The sequence below is a fragment of the Neoarius graeffei genome, chromosome 9, assembly GCF_027579695.1.
Source record: "Neoarius graeffei isolate fNeoGra1 chromosome 9, fNeoGra1.pri, whole genome shotgun sequence".
Lineage (NCBI taxonomy): Eukaryota > Metazoa > Chordata > Actinopteri > Siluriformes > Ariidae > Neoarius > Neoarius graeffei.
In genome coordinates, this window is record NC_083577.1 from 42,101,139 (window position 1) to 42,118,411 (window position 17,273).

Here is a 17,273-nt window from a genome sequence, read left to right on the forward strand (position 1 = left end):
TCAGTAGAATTGGCTCTTTTTTGAAGCCATTAATTAATCAATTCATTTAATCACGCTAGACACTCTGCTGGATAACTTTAAATTCTGTTTTCCTTTCCTGGTGTCTTAATCGCCGTCTCTTTCTCCCTCCATAGGTCAGTCTGATCTTCCTGTGCTGGCTGCCAACAGATGTGCCTCCAGAATCAGGTGCTCAGCTTCTGATGATGCTGCGCTGCCTTCGTCCTTTGCGCATCTTTAAACTGGTGCCTCAGATGAGGAAGGTGGTGCGTGAGGTCCTCAAAGGATTCAAAGAAATCTTCCTGGTGAGTGCAGCTGCTTAGTCATACCTATCTACAAAAGGTTGCCTCCATCTACAAAAGGTTGCTCAATTCAAAATAGTGTAGTCACTGGTGCTTGGATTAAGTCATACACATCAATGCCAAAATTCACATCTGAAAATTGCTTGACTTATAATACAATAAACCAGATGTAATGACCTAATTGATTTAACCAGCTCTTTAGTACACATTTTATGAAATCAGATATTACTGAGGTTGTTTAGCCTAGTAAACTAGACCCACCCGCCTAGCGGCCAAAAATATTTTTGCTTAGCGAGTGGGTCTAGCCTCGCACCATATAAACAAAAACACCCCGGGCATCAAATCGTGCCCACCAATCACAACGCAAGGTTTTTGTTTGGATTCTTTGGGCGGGCTTTTGCAGGAGTGACGACAAAGCTGCGCGACGCTGGAGAAAGCACAGCAGGAAAGATGGCTACGGCTAGTGAACAGCGCGCGTTTGACTCCGCTTTGGAATCAGTTTTAGAAGAATTAGACTTGGAGTTTTCGTTGAAACATGAGCAGGAAGAGGCTCTCCGCTCATTCCTTTTCAAGAACGACGTTTTCGCTGTTTTGCCGACCGGCTATGGCAAAAGTCTGATCTACCAGCTGGCTCCGCTCGTAGCCAAAAGGATGGGGCTAGTTTGTGCAGTACGAAGAATTAATAAACAGCTTTGAAACATTACTTTTTGATTGTTTCTTATTTTCCCGTTATTTTAAATTTAAGGGAAATTATTTCACCAAACACCACTAAATAAAAACTCTCAAAAGCAGTTTAAGCAAACCCTTGAAAAACACTTGGAAAAAAATGTGTATGTGGTACAGACTCCAAACTTGTGGTCATTATCTCCAAACTTCTTAATATCTAGAACCTGTTTATTAATTAATACGCATTTTGAAAAATTATTTATTTCAAGGCCTCCCCCACTGCTTTCTGTCGCTCTGACTACGTCACAGTCACTGTTGCGCTGATTGGTCAGAGCGTTGGCCTATACGCACAGAGACCGTTTGAAAGACAGCAGGTTGTTCCTCCCACCCCCTTCGGAAATGTCTACGAGCGAGGCCAGACTAAATATTCACATTTAGTCTGGCTTGCCAGGCTAGAGGTTGTTACCTGTTGTTCACTTGCTCTGAACTAGAAGAAGAAACCTTTATTTGTCACATGCACACTTCAAGCACTGTGAAATTCATCCTCTGCATTTAACCCATCTGAAGCAGTGAACACATGCACACACACACCCAGAGCAGTGTGGCAGCCACACACAGCGCCCAGGGAGCAGTCAGGGGTCAGGTACCTTGCTCAAGGGCACCTCAGCCCAAGGCCGCCCCATGTCAATCTAACTGCATGTCTTTGGACTGTGGGGGAAACCGGAGCACCCAGAGGAAACCCACGCAGACACAGGGAGAACATGCAAACTACGCACAGAAAGGCCCTCGCTGGCCGCTGGGTTCGAACCCGGAACCTTCTTGCTGTGAGGCAACTGTGCTAACCACTACACCACTGTGCCTGTACAGGCAGATGTCTTTGCTAAAACCTGTCCAGATGTGCCTGTTTGGCATTCAGTGTACACCTATTCTGTGGGAATATCATCCGAAATATAGTTTTTCTTCTGTTCACACAGGTGTCTATTCTTCTCCTGACATTAATGCTGGTATTTGCAAGCTTCGGTGTACAGCTCTTTGCTGGGAAGCTTGCTAAATGTAATGATCCTCATGTAACTGAAGAGGTAGGACCGAATGCATTATTCCTTATAACGCTGTTAATACCTTATTAATGCACTGCCTTGGACTGAAATGTTTCCTTTGGCTTTGTAAACCCTTGCAGAAAGACTGCCATGGCATTTTCAGAATCAATGTGAGCATCTCTAAAAACCTCAACCTAAAGCTTCGAGAAGGAGAGAGGAAACCTGGCTTTTGGGTTCCCAGAGTATGGTAATGACCTACAGAAAAATTTGATATTGCTATGTTTGGTGTATTGTTACAAAAGATATTATTCAAAACCATGAAGCCATGATGTTTTAGGGGGTGAGGAGAGTAACAGATTGCACATGGATGAACTACCACTCAAGGAGTGTGTGGAGTGAGGAGTCGAGCTGTGATACCCCATTGAGTAATGTTACAGCTAGAGCCCACATGATGGATGCTGAGCATGTCATATTTTGGCATCTAAAACTGGATAAGATATTTTAGCCTGTAATGTGATAGATATAAAGGATATTACATGGTTGCGCAAAGATATCCAGTTTATCTTTGAGTTGTGAACATATTCACGAGTGAGCAAAGCAAACAAGTGAAAATATTTTCAACAGGAGAAGATAAACTTCATATCTTCACGTCACCGTGTAATGTTCTTTATATTATATAGACATATCCAGAAACGTGTTCTATTCCCTTCTAGCAGGTTTCATTCACTTGATTTGATAGCATGCAATATTGTTAACATATCACTGATCCTATGTGTATTACATCACTCTACCCAATGGAGAATGAGAGTTGAATATGATTTATGATATTGCACGTTGTCAAGACAACATGACATCACGTGTCAGAGACGTAAAACTTCCATGCTAGCAAGTGACTGTGACAATTTGTAAACAAACATGGCCGACAGGTTTGCTTCATTAAATACGGAAGATTTTGAGGGAATTTTGAAAGAGAAAGACGCGTTGAACACCCGAAAGGAATGGATAATAATAATAATAATAATAATAATAATAATATTGGCTGGCCTTTTTTCCTGGTATATCCGATATATTCCATTCAGCTAGCATGATACTGAACTTGTATTTGACTCATTCAATATCATTAGATTAGATTAGATTAGATTAGATTAGATTAGATTAGATTAGATAAAACTTTATTGATCCCTTTGGGAGGGTTCCCTCAGGGAAATTAAGATTCCAGCAGCATCATTACAGATAAACATAGAAAAGAAATAGAGAAAAACTTCTAGATAAATTAAAATAAATTAAATATTTACATATACAAATATAAAAAGAATAAGATATGGGGAAGAGAGGAAGGGATCTGCGATGTATCTCGTATGAAAAATGCAAGTTTTCCAACACAAGAAGATAAACATCATACAGTGGTGCTTGGAAGTTTGTGAACCCTTTAGAATTTTCTATATTTCTGCATAAATATGACCTAAAACATCATCAGATTTTCACACAAGTCCTAAAAGTAGATAAAGAGAACCCAGTCAAACAAATGAGACAAAAATATGATACATGGTAATTTATTTATTGAGGAAAATGATCCAATATTACATATCTGTGAGTGGCAAAAGTTTGTGAACCTTTGCTTTCAGGATCTGGTGTGACCCCCTTGTGCAGCAATAACTGCAGCTAAACGTTTGCGGTAACTGTTGATCAGTCCTGCACACCGGCTTGGAGGAATTTTAGCCCATTCCTCCGTACAGAACAGCTTCAACTCTGGGATGTTGGTGGGTTTCCTCACATGAACTGCTCGCTTCAGGTCCTTCCACAGCATTTCTATGGGATTAAGGTCAGGACTTTGACTTGGCCATTCCAAAACATTAACTTTATTCTTCTTTAACCATTCTTTGGTAGAACGACTTGTGTGCTTAGGGTCGTTGTCTTGCTGCATGAACCACCTTCTCTTGAGATTCAGTTCATGGACAGATGTCCTCACATTTTCCTTTAGAATTTGCTGGTATAATTCAGAATTCATTGTTTCATCAATGATGGCAAGCCGTCCTGGCCCAGATGCAGCAAAATGGGCCCAAACCATGATCCTACCACCACCATGTTTCACAGATGGGATAAGGTTCTTATGCTGGAATGCAGTGTTTACCTTTCTCCAAACATAACGCTTCTCATTTAAAGCAAAAGTTCTATTTTGGTCTCATCCATCCAAAAAACATTTTTCCAATAGCCTTCTGGCTTGTCCACGTGATCTTTAGCAAACTGCAGACGAGCAGCAATGTTCTTTTTGGAGAGCAGTGGCTTTCTCCTTGCAACCTGCCATGCACACCATTGTTGTTCAGTGTTCTCCTGATGGTGGACTCATGAACATTAACATTAGCCAATGTGAGAGAGGCCTTCAGTTGCTTAGAAGTTACCCTGGGGTCCTTTGTGACCTCACCGACTATTACACGCCTTGCTCTTGGAGTGATCTTTGTTGGTCGACCACTCCTGGGGAGGGTAACAATGGTCTTGAATTTCCTCCATTTGTACACAATCTGTCTGACTGTGGATTGGTGGAGTCCAAACTCTTTAGAGATGGTTTTGTAACCTTTTCCAGCCTGATAAGCATCAACAACGCTTTTTCTGAGGTACTCAGAAATCTCCTTTGTTCGTGCCATGATACACTTCCACAAACATGTGTTGTGAAGATCAGACTTTGATAGATCCCTGTTCTTTAAATAAAACAGGGTGCCCGCTCACACCTGATTGTCATCCCATTGATTGAAAACACCTGACTCTAATTTCACCTTCAAATTAACTGCTAATCCTAGAGGTTCACATACTTTTGCCACTCACAGATATGTAATATTGGATCATTTTCCTCAATAAATAAATGACCAAGTATAATATTTTTATCTCATTTGTTTAACTGGGTTCTCTTTATCTACTTTTAGGACTTGTGTGAAAATCTGATGATGTTTTAGGTCATATTTATGCAGAAATATAGAAAATTCTAAAGGGCTCACAAACTTTCAAGCACCACTTTATCTTCAAGCCAGCATGTGATTTTCTTTTTATTATATAGACACATTCACAAACAAAAAGTACCCATATTTATCAAAACAATTCATCGATTTTCTCATGAGTGACATATAGAGATTTATGTCATGGTTTTGGTTCTCCATGTCCTGGATGTAGCTTGTATGAAAAATACAAGTGGCGTATTTCCCAGTTAAACACTCATGTGCATATAATCTCATCTCATCATCTCTAGCCGCTTTATCCTGTTCTACAGGGTCGCAGGCAAGCTGGAGCCTATCCCAGCTGACTACGGGCGAAAGGCGGGGTACACCCTGGACAAATCGCCAGGTCATCACAGGGCTGACACATAGACACAGACAACCATTCACACTCACATTCACACCTACGCTCAATTTAGAGTCACCAGTTAACCTAACCTGCATGTCTTTGGACTGTGGGGGAAACCAGAGCACCCGGAGGAAACCCATGCGGACACGGGGAGAACATGCAAACTCCATACAGAAAGGCCCTCGCGGGCCACTGGGCTCGAACCCGGACCTTCTTGCTGTGAGGCGACAGCGCTAACCACTACACCACTGTGCCGCCTGTGCATATAATATATAATATAATGTATAAATTACAGTGTGTTCAACACATACTTTTACCTCTAACATTTGAACTTGTAACCTTCTATTCAATCGGATTTAACATTTGACGTTACACAGAGTGTGACATAACCTTTAACACATCCTGTATACAGTGTAATTGGTGGAATTTACTTTTCAAACACTTGTGGATCTTATCCTTTTTACATCATGCTGGTGATTTGCTCATAATTTTTACTGCATCCTCTAAAGCAAACGCAGTACAGTTATAATGCATCTGGTTTGAGTCACATTGCACAATAATGATAAATTACAGACTTCATGATGCTCAGAGGGTGTGGGACCAGGAGTAGGATGGTTGTCCTAGTCTGGTCACTGGGTTTGGATCATTTTTAGTCTGGCCTCTACCCTTGGACCAATCCGGTTTGGGTGGCCCTACTGGGAGATTAGTCTCCTGCTGGCATAGCTCTCAGGGTTATTGAGACATGCAAGCCCCCTGACCTGCGACAAGGTAATGATCCTTACAGGGGTTGTAATAGCTGACTTTAATGAAAACAAGGTAAGCTATGATTATGACCTACCATGTAAAAAGGCTTTAAATGGATTACTACTACTACTACTTAACATCAGAAGATATGAATACACAGTGATGGCGTTAAGTAATAAAGTGACTATTATTAATGCGATATTGATCCAATATTGTTCGTCAGGTTCTCATTTCTAAATTGCTTTCATTTCTAGACATTTCTCCTGTCCTTCTTTGTTAATTTTAGGCTTTTGTTTAGACAAATGTTTTAAAACAGCCAGCACAAAAATATCAGCCCATTATAAAATAAATAGTTATGAGATATTATCCAGAAAGCTTTACCAGTGATGTTTTTGCCTTCAGTGCACTCATGAGTCTGGGATTTGCACTATGTCACATCTTTCTGCATTCCTGAAATTTCAACTCCGGCTTGTGTTCACCTTTAACCAATTCCCAATTATCTGTGTTTCCAGGGCAAACCCTCGCAACTTCAACTTTGACAATGTTGGCAATGCCATGCTAGCTCTCTTTGAGGTCTTGTCTCTGAAGGGATGGGTGGAGGTCAGAGATGTGATCATACACAGAGTGGATCCAGTAGGTTTCTATCCAAACATTAGGACTGGGCATTACATTTATTTGAAGCATACACTGAGTGATGATGCGTTTATCTCTTTTTGCAGACCCATGGCATTTACATCCATGTTTTCGTGTTCCTGGGCTGTATGATTGGCCTCACGTTGTTTGTGGGGGTTGTAATAGCTAACTTTAATGAAAACAAGGTAAGCTATGATCATAACCTACCATGTGAAAAGGCTTTAAATGGATTTGTGTGTGTGTGTGTGTGTGTGTGTGTGTGTGTGTGTGTGTGTGTGTGTGTGTGTGTGTGTGTGTGTGTTCTGGACATGTTTGTGTGGGGGGTTGGTTCAGGTGTATATTTAGCTCATTTGGCCATAATGTTGATGATCTGTTGCCATGGCGTGGCGTCCGTTGTCTGTCCATTGTCCACAATTCAGTTAAATCATATCTTCTCCATCAGTTCTGCACGGATGGCCGTTCCGATTGTTTTGTTTGAAAGAACTCATCACTCCGCACATAACCTGAACATTTGTTTGTTGATTTTCCTGTCGGAAACAATTTGTTTACAACTTTGTTTATTTTCAGTTAAATCATGTCTCCTCCTTCAGTTCTCAATGAATTTCAGTTCTGATTGTTTTGTTTGAAAGAACTAGTCATTCTGCACAACACTTGGTCATTGTATTGTCAAATTTTTGCTAACGAACTGCTAATTAGGTTGCCTTAACGAGTTTTCGGACTTCTCATTAGAATTGTATCTCCTCTCGCGGTTCTCACCAGATTTCAGTTTTGGGTAGACCTTCCCTCGGGGAACAAAACTCGCTCATTTGTTTGTTGATTTTGTTGTTGTCAATAATTTGTTTCCAACTTTGTTTACACTTTTGTTTATTTTCAGTTCAATCGTGTCTCCTCCCTCAGTGCTCAATGGATTTGAGTTCTGATTGTTTTATTTGAAAGAACTAGACCTTCTGCACAAAACTCGATCATCTCATCTCATCTCATCATCTCTAGCCGCTTTATCCTGTTCTACAGGGTCACAGGCAAGCTGGAGTCTATCCCAGCTGACTACGGGCGAAAGGCGGGGTACACCCTGGACAAGTCACCAGGTCATCACAGGCCTGACACATAGACACAGACAACCATTCACACTCACATTCACACCTACGGTCAATTTGGAGTCACCAGTTAACCTAACCTGCATGTCTTTGGACTGTGGGGGAAACCGGAGCACCCGGAGGAAACCCACGCGGACACGGGGAGAACATGCAAACTCCGCACAGAAAGGCCCTCGCCGGCCACGGGGCTCGAACCCGGACCTTCTTGCTGTGAGGCGACAGCGCTAACCACTACACCACCGTGCCGCCAAAACTCGATCATTGTATTGTCAAATTTTTTGCTAACAAATTAGTAATTAGGTCAACTTAACACATTTTCTTCTGACTAGAATTGTATCTTCTCTCTCATTTATCATACAAATTCAGTTCTGATCGATGTTTTGGGTCGAGCTTCCCTTGGGGAACAAAATTTTTTCTTTTGTCGATTTTCCTGTTGTAAACAGTTTGTCGTGGAGGTTGGTCCTCTCTCACACGGTCACATTTCAGCTCTGTTTGATGTTTTGGTTGTCATGGTTGTTTTGATGGCAGGCCAGATGAGCAACTGCATCCTTGACGTTCTGGTTCTGTTCTGTGCATCTGTTCAGGGTACAGCTCTGCTGACAGTGGACCAGAGGAGATGGGAAGATCTGAAGAGCAGGCTAAAGATTGCTCAGCCACTGCACCTTCCCCCACGTCCAGGTCTCTCTCTCTCTCTCTCTCTCTCTCTCTCTCTCTCTCTCTCTCTCTCTCTCTCTCTCTCTTTCTCTCTCTTGCTTTCTTCACCACTAATGAGTCATCCCCAGGCTCTCACTGAGAGTGCTAGAGTGCTTAATCAGCTCTCCTCAGATTAATAAATAAAGTTGAGCACTCATCTCACCTACCTGAGGGCACGCCCCCAAGGCAATTACACAATGAGAGAGAAAAATCCCATTTACCTTCAGTGAAGAAGATGCAGCATGCATGCCCATGGGCCCAGTGTACTTTAGAGAGCCGAGTGTGCAAATCCTGCCGTGTCTCCTCACACTGCGTGTACTGATTGATAGGGGAGCTGTTTGCAGGCTCGCTGTTATTAAGATGCACTCAGCAATGCCTCTGCACAGTGGTGCATGGTTAAGTATCGAGTTTTGACTGAAGGCAGCATGATCAAAAAAGGGGGGGGCCAGAGCTGAAGCTGGAGATGTTGACATGGTAAACCAGCACGCACAAATAAACAGCGGTGTCCACAAACATGCAAATCTGTGAAAGCTGTCACTAGTGGTGCTCTTTATTTTCTTTAATGTAATAGGTTTGTTTTCCTTCCAACCCTATGACTCTATCTGTTAATGGATGGAAATATAGGGTATTCTTTCATTCTTTTTAAAGACACAGCAATGTAGCAGACACTTAAACCACTGCCATGGCCTTTTTTCTTTGTTTCTTTAATTACTTTATTTCTTTTATATATGTAGTTCTAGTAAATAGTTGGGTTTTAGATAAGATTAGAAGTCTGAGGGGTGGCATAGTGGTGCAGTAGTTAGTACTGTCACCTCAGCAAAAAAGGTTTTGAGTTCTGAACCTCAGGTATGAGAGAGAGCTAATACAGAGATGAATGGTCGTTCTATTCTGTATATTCTATTCTGTGAATGGTCTATGTATGAGCCGTGAGATAGATTGGTGACCTGCCCAAGGTATACCCCTTGCACAAAGTCAGCTAGGACTGGCTCCACCTTCCCCCATGACGATGACAGATAAGCAGCATAGAAAATGGATGGATGGATGCATAGGAGTCTGAGCTCTGGTAAGAGCTGAAGGCAGCAGTGGGAATAGAATACATTTTTCTCAGCGCAAGTTAGCATGCCACTGGAGACCAGGGGAAAAAAAATAAATCAATACCCTCGCACTAATGACATGAACCATGTCAGTTCTCTGTTCAAGCTCGTGCACGTTGTGTGTCTGGCTTCCTTACCTATTGACTTATGACTTGTAATGAACTCTCTGTACACCATATTTCCTTATGTACTGAAACTCTGGATGTAACAAATGACAGTACATTTCAAAACAAATGTGAGCTCATGGAATGAGCTGTTTGTAACATTCTCTTATGGTCAAGGTAAGGTGTTAATAATTCAGTTGGACATATAATAGTGTATTATTCTATCCGCATTCACTGGATATGAGTAGTCGTGCGCTCTGATTGGCTACTCTACTACTAGGATATCAGCTCATATACCATGAGTAGAGAAAAACAAAATGGTGGAGCATGTTGCTGAACCAACCAAGGACGAAATAAAAACTCTACTGAAAAACAAAACCCCAAAAATTATCAAGTATTTAAAAGGAACAGAAATAACTAAAAGAATATAGCCCCCCCCCCCCCCCCTCCCCCCCCCATTGCCTGTTCCACACTCCAGCCCAGTCGGTGGTGGTAATGCATGCTTAAGTTGGTTTGCCAACCGCCAAAAAAACCTAAAGAAGAAGAAGAAGAATGCCCCCCACCCCACAAAAAAAAGGCAACAAAATATGGAATGAAAGTATTTGATGGCAAGAACATATCGTTTTTATTTTTCGGTAATTATTATTATTATTATTATTATTATTATTATTATTATAACATTTTTCAATGATTTTGCCAGACATTTTGTATAAAGTTTTTTTTTATTTATTGAATTTGCAAAAAATAAAAATGCTGTTTCTCAAAATCCAGTGAATGTGGATAAAATAAAACAGTTATTCTACTCAATCTTGTCATACATGGCTACACGCCTCGTCAGCTATCAGCTCATGTGCAGCTCGATTTCATGGAATAACTTTTAATTATCTGGCACTCATAGCATTATTTGGCTTCTCTGATATTCTCTGATATGATGTTTGCATCGTTAATCACATAGGGTCATATTCATGGTTGAGTTTTCAATTCTAAGTGAGAATTTAATAGCAGAATTGTGTACATAAGTAGAGTATTCAGCTGCCATTCTCTGACAGTTTGATTTATCCACAATATGTCATGCTGAAATTTATGTTTGGGCTGTAAAAAAAAAAAAAAAATGGGAATACAATTTGAGGCCAGTTGTAAATGTATGTATGGAAAGTTACATGTATTCAGAGATGAGTTATGCAGCTGTTTATGGATATATGATATTTCACATACACATTAATGATTTCTTGCCCTTGTTTTAGTATCTTCATTAAATTGTGTGCATGAGTAACTGTCAGAGCACAATATTAAAATAAATGTGATGCAAAATAATTAAATGTGCTGGATCAAGTACTATTTTATAAGCTGCTGAATGCTTGCCATCTTCTCATTCAAAATCATCATATTAGTATAAAATTTTTGTTTTACAATTGTCTCTTGCTTATATATTACATCGTACTTTATTCTGTCCACATTCACTGAAGATGAGCAATTGCATGCTCTGATTGGCTACTCTACTACTAGGCTATCAGCTCATATACAGTGAGTAGAGAAAAACAAAATGGCGGCGTGTGTTGTTCAACCAACCGAGGATGAAATAAAAACTCTACTCGAAAACAAGAACCCCCCAAAATACAAAAAAGCAGCAAAATATGGAATAAAAGTATTTGATGGTAAGAACGGATTGTTGTTTTTTTTTTAATTTTCAAGAATTATTTTTATAGCATTTTTCACAAATTGCTACTGTCATTTCACCGGTTTGTTGACATTCTAAGCGGAAATGATTTCCTGACGTTTTGTATAAAGTTTTTATTTCTCAAATTTGCTAAATATAAAAATGTTCTGTTTTTCACAATCCGGTGAATGTGGATAGAATAAAACAGTTATTCCACACAATCTCATCGTACATGGCTTATAACCAACTCCATGCTAAGCACCTCATGAGCTATGAGTTCATGTACGACTCAATTTGGTGGAATAACTGTTACAGTGGTGCTTGAAAGTTTGTGAACCCTTTAGAATTTTCTATATTTCTGCATAAATATGACCTAAAACATCAACAGATTTTCACACAAGTCCTAAAAATAGATAAAAAGAACCCAGTCAAACAAGTGAAACAAAAATATTATACTTGGTCATTTATTTATTGAGGAAAATGATCCAATATTACATAACTGTGAGTGGCAAAAGTATGTGAACCCTTGCTTTCAGGATCTGGTGTGACCCCCTTGTGCAGCAATAACTGCAGCTAAACGTTTCCGGTAACTGTTGATCAGTCCTGCACACCGGCTTGGAGGAATTTTAGCCCATTCCTCCGTACAGAACAGCTTCAACTCTGGGATGTTGGTGGGTTTCCCCACATGAACTGCTCGCTTCAGGTCCTTCCACAACATTTCTATGGGATTAAGGTCAGGACTTTGACTTGGCCATTCCAAAACATTCATTTTATTCTTCTTTAACCATTCTTTGGTAGAACGACTTGTGTGCTTAGGGTCGTTGTCTTGCTGCATGACCCACCTTTTCTTGAGATTCAGTTCATGGATAGATGTCCTGACATTTTCCTTTAGAATTTGCTGGTATAATTCAGAATTCATTGTTCCATCAATGATGGCAAGCCGTCCTGGCCCAGATGCAGCAAAACAGGCCCAAACCATGATGCTGCCACCACCATGTTTCACAGATGGGATAAGGTTCTTGTGCTGGAATGCAGTGTTTTCCTTTCTCCAAACATAACACTTCTCATTTAAAGCAAAAGTTTTATTTTGGTCTCATCTGTCCACAAAACATTTTTTCCAGTAGCCTTCTGGCTTGTCCACGTGATCTTTAGCAAACTGCAGATGAGCAGCAATGTTCTTTTTGGAGAGCAGTGGCTTTCTCCTTGCAACCCTGCCATGCACACCATTGTTGTTCAGTGTTCTCCTGATGGTGGACTCATGAACATTAACATTAGCCAATGTGAGAGAGGCTTTCAGTTGCTTAGAAGTTCCCCTGGGGTCCTTTGTGACCTCACCGACTATTACACACCTCACTCTTGGAGTGATCTTTGTTGGTTGACCACTCCTGGGGAGGGTAACAATGGTCTTGAATTTCCTCCATTTGTACACAATCTGTCTGACTGTGGATTGGTGGAGTCCAAACTCTTTAGAGATGGTTTTGTAACCTTTTCCAGCCTGATGAGCATCAACAACGCTTTTTCTGAGGTCCTCCTCAGCAAATCTACTTTGCTCATGCCATGATACACTTTCACAAACATGTGTTGTGAAGCTCAAACTTTGATAAATCCCTGTTCTTTAAATAAAAAAGGGTGCCCACTCACACCTGATTGTCATCCCATTGATTGAAAACACCTGACTCTAATTTCACCTTCAAATTAACTGCTAATCCTAGAGGTTCACATACTTTTGCCACTCACAGATATGTAATATTGGATCATTTTCCTCAATAAATAAATGGCCAAGTACAATATTTTTGTCTCATTTGTTTAACTGGGTTCTCTTTAACTACTTTTAGGACTTGTGTGAAAATCTGATGATGTTTTCCAATAGCCCTTACCTAACCCTAACCCAGGTTAGTTTATTTATGCAGAAATAAAGAAAATTCTAAAGGGTTTACAAACTTTCAAGCACCACTGTAAATGTTTCAGAGCAAAGAAAAAAATGGTATTTTCTTCTTCAGAGTACATTTTCTGTTAGTCTTTCTTTCTTTCTTTCTTTCTTTCTTTCTTTCTTTCTTTCTTTCTTTCTTTCTTTCTTTCTTTCTTTCTTATAGACGCATAATGCTTGGATTTAAAGGTAGGGGTGTAGATATTGTGAAACCCCATTTCTGGCAAGCTCAGAGGACTGAACCACGATTTGCATTTGGTACTGCCCAGGTCAGATGGCAGGCTGCAACTAGTTTTCAACTACTTGCATCTACCTGCGATAACAAAATCGCAGGTACATGCAAGACTGGTCTTGCGTCGACGCACGATGATGCAGATAATGGCAGAGTGTTGCAGAGGGTCTTTAGTCGAGGCAGATTGATGCAAGTGGATCACGATCTGTTTGCATTTCAGCTGCAATTCGCTTCCAATCGGTGCAAATAGCAGGTTGACGCATGTAGAGGTCGTGCAACGCTTGAGCGACCAATCGCAGGTTGAAAAAGGCATGATAGTGTCCAGAAACACAGCCCTGCAATGGGAAAGAGCTCTCAGTTCAAAGAACACAGTTCAGAAGTTCAAACGTTCAAAGCACTTCCGCGTCAGGAAAACAATGTGCTCACAGTCCCAATAAAAGATATCCACAGAAGAGCGAAATACTCCACAGCGCGCAGCAAAGTAACAAAATAATAGAATACAAAAACTAGGGGGGAAAAACCATATCCCGAGGCGAAGACAATCCCACACTGAATGAAAATCCGAGTGGTATAATGCAGAGTTGTGGATGAGCTGATGAGAGACAGGTGTGCTGGCTGCAGCATGGAGAAAGCTCGGAGGAAACCGGGGAATGGGGTGAAAGATCGGATCAGGACCTAGATGTTCCTGGCTGGCTCGTGACAAGATTCAGCTTAAAAACTCTGGGTCTTGCAATATGTCTGACTGCAACGAAGGATTTGACGCAAAACACCTGCATCCACCTGCGGTCAATCGTCACCCGACCGATTGCAGATCGCAGCATGCGTCTTTCTGCTGTCTGACCTGGGCATAATCTGCATAATCTGAATGAGGAGTTCATAAAATTGACTTTGGCAAAACTCATCTCTGAATATGTGTAACTTTCCCTGGGTAGAATATGACAACTTTTGGACCGAGGTCATGGACTCTTAGTGACAAGAATATTCCCTTTCAACCATCCCTTTCTTCTATATGTGTTTTATGCTTGGACATCAGTATGTAAGTTTCAGTCCTCTTTTCCCTTTTTAGAAAATGGTGGCCTCCGTGCCAAGATGTATGACATCACACAGCACCCTTTCTTCAAGCGAGGCATAGCAGTGCTGGTCTTAGCCCAGTCTGTTCTACTGTCAGTTAAGGTAAGAGATTGTCTTCTGACTGCTTATCAGCCTTCAGTTCACTTTAGGTATTCACTGTCATTTTTCTGGTGTGCATTTCAGTGGGATGTGGATGACCCAGTGACTTTTCCCCTGGCAACCATGTCTGTAGTTTTCACCTTCATCTTCGTCCTAGAGGTAGATTTTACTTTTGGGTTATACGACAAAGTCTGTGTGAGTAATGCCTTGGTCACAACCAGCCGTACGTGCTCCTACGGTCGGTCTACGTGCAAAAATCGCAAGAAACGCACGGAGGGTGCGCGTGTGATGTGCTGATTTTCGAGCCGTAGACTGGCCGCAGACCGGCCGCAGAGGTTCTTTGTCATGTCAAACAAACTCTACGGGCGCTTACGTTTTTTTCAGGTTGCAAGACAAACTTACGGCCAACATGCGTCTTTCTCCACGAACAAAAAAAAAACGCAGCGATTTGGGAAACGCCAAAAATTGCACAGCCAAAAAATCGTCCGGTACGTCCGGTTGTGACCTAGGCTTAATTGGTAAGGGTGAATTTGCAATACCCAAACATTTTCAGCAATGGCTGCTTTGTGCTAACAGGTGACTATGAAGCTGATAGCCATGTCACCGGCTGGTTACTGGCAGAGCAGAAGGAACAGATATGACCTGCTGGTTACGTCGCTCGGAGTCATATGGATCATTCTGCACTTTTCTTTATTGGTAAAAATAAAAAAAGGAGTTCGTGCAATCTTAAAGTTCTTATTATACACAATTGAAGAAATTTTTACTTATGACGTTTCAATGTCTTTCTTAGCTGACATCTTGATCACATCTGACACTTGGCGTCTCTGGCCCCCGCTGGACGGTGCACGTCTCATCTCATCTCATTATCTCTAGCCGCTTTATCCTTCTACAGGGTCGCAGGCAAGCTGGAGCCTATCCCAGCTGACTACGGGCGAAAGGCGGGGTACACCCTGGACAAGTCGCCAAGTCATCACAGGGCTGACACATAGACACAGACAACCATTCACACTCACATTCACACCTACGGTCAATTTAGAGTCACCAGTTAACCTAACCTGCATGTCTTTGGACTGTGGGGGAAACCGGAGCACCCGGAGGAAACCCACGCAGACACGGGGAGAACATGCAAACTCCGCACAGAAAGGCCCTCGCCGGCCACGGGGCTCGAACCCAGGACCTTCTTGCTGTGAGGCGACAGCGCTAACCACTACACCACCGTGCCGCCCCGACGGTGCACGTGACCTTTCAAAAGTATAAAAGCATAATGCTTGGGTTTAAAGGTACTGTCACCTCACAGCAAAAAAGGTTCTGAGTTCTGAACCTCAATTGTGACAGAGAGCTAATACAGAGCTCTCTGTCACATCATCCGGCGGTGGCCAGAGACGCCAAGCGTTAGATGTGATCAAGATGTCAGCTAAGAAAGACATCGAAATGTCATAAGTAAGTAAAAATTTCTTCAGTTGTATATAATAAGAACTTTTTTTAAGATTAGTACTCAACCAACTGGATGAAACGTTTCAAGATTATACGAGAGTTCATACGTGTTATACTATTCTGATCTTGAGTCCAAATATGAATCAAAGTAAATCCTTGCTGTAAAAAGATTACATTTGTGTTATCTGCTTCCTCAGAATGCTTATACCTACATGATGGGCACTTGTGTAATAGTGCTCAGGTTTTTCACCATATGTGGAAAACATGTGAGTAAAATTTGTTCAAAGTTATCTTCAATGCGAAGTAGTAATTTTGTCAAATGATCTTTTAACAGTACAAAACAAAGTGTGTGTGTGTGCATGCGTGTAGGTGACTCTGAAGATGCTTCTGCTGACAGTGGTGGTGAGCATGTACAAGAGCTTCTTCATCATAGTGGGCATGTTCTTGCTGCTCCTTTGTTACGCCTTTGCCGGAGTGGTGCTCTTTGGCACTGTCAAATACGGAGAGAACATTAACAGGTACTGTGGAGGCGATGTTCGGCAGTCTCAGCATGCTTTTTTGTGAGATTTGTAACACTTTACCCTTATCAAAAAGAAGTATACTTCAAGTTAATTTTATTAAGTATACTTAAGTAAAGTTAAAGTATATTTCCTTAAGTATACTTTTGTGTACCAAGTATACTGATATCAATGTACTTACAGTATACTTGTAAGTAAACTAATCGAATACTTCTTGGGACTAAATTGGCCCACTTTTAGTTTATAAAAAGTATACTTTAAGTCTAAGAGAAGTAAACTCTGAGTATACAACTAGTATTTTTTATTTTGTACTGCAAGTATACCACAAGTAAACTTATATTCTAATAGTTTACTAGGTCTCTACTTGTAGTCCACTCTTTAGTTTACAAAAGCATACTTTGTAGTATACTGGAAATATACTATGAGTTTACTTGTTTTATACTTCTAGTCCACTTTTTAGTTTACTAAAGTATACTTTGTAGTATACTGGAAATATACTACTGATTTACTCGTTACACACTTGTAGTCTACTTTTTAGTTTATAAAAGTATACTTTATAGCATATTGGAAATATACTATTAGTTACTGGTTATATACATCTAGTCCACTTTTTAGTTTTGAAGTATACTGCAATTACC

At 40.9% G+C, this 17,273-nt stretch overlaps 1 protein-coding gene across 5 annotated transcripts in view; it reads left to right on the forward strand.

Annotated features, from left to right (window-relative positions):
* Nucleotides 1–17,273, forward strand: part of nalcn (sodium leak channel, non-selective) — a 214,278-nt gene that overhangs the window by 171,517 nt on the left and 25,488 nt on the right. For 4 of the 5 annotated variants that reach the window (XM_060929521.1, XM_060929523.1, XM_060929522.1 and 1 more), the window contains 11 exons: nt 135–302; nt 1,940–2,044; nt 2,143–2,249; nt 6,592–6,712; nt 6,799–6,897; nt 8,391–8,484; nt 14,580–14,686; nt 14,768–14,842; nt 15,260–15,379; nt 16,315–16,383; nt 16,487–16,635. In XM_060929521.1, coding sequence (XP_060785504.1) covers nt 135–302; nt 1,940–2,044; nt 2,143–2,249; nt 6,592–6,712; nt 6,799–6,897; nt 8,391–8,484; nt 14,580–14,686; nt 14,768–14,842; nt 15,260–15,379; nt 16,315–16,383; nt 16,487–16,635 — 1,214 coding nt within the window. The remainder of the gene's footprint in view (nt 1–134; nt 303–1,939; nt 2,045–2,142; nt 2,250–6,591; nt 6,713–6,798; nt 6,898–8,390; nt 8,485–14,579; nt 14,687–14,767; nt 14,843–15,259; nt 15,380–16,314; nt 16,384–16,486; nt 16,636–17,273) is intronic. The other variant, XM_060929524.1, reaches the window with a different exon arrangement.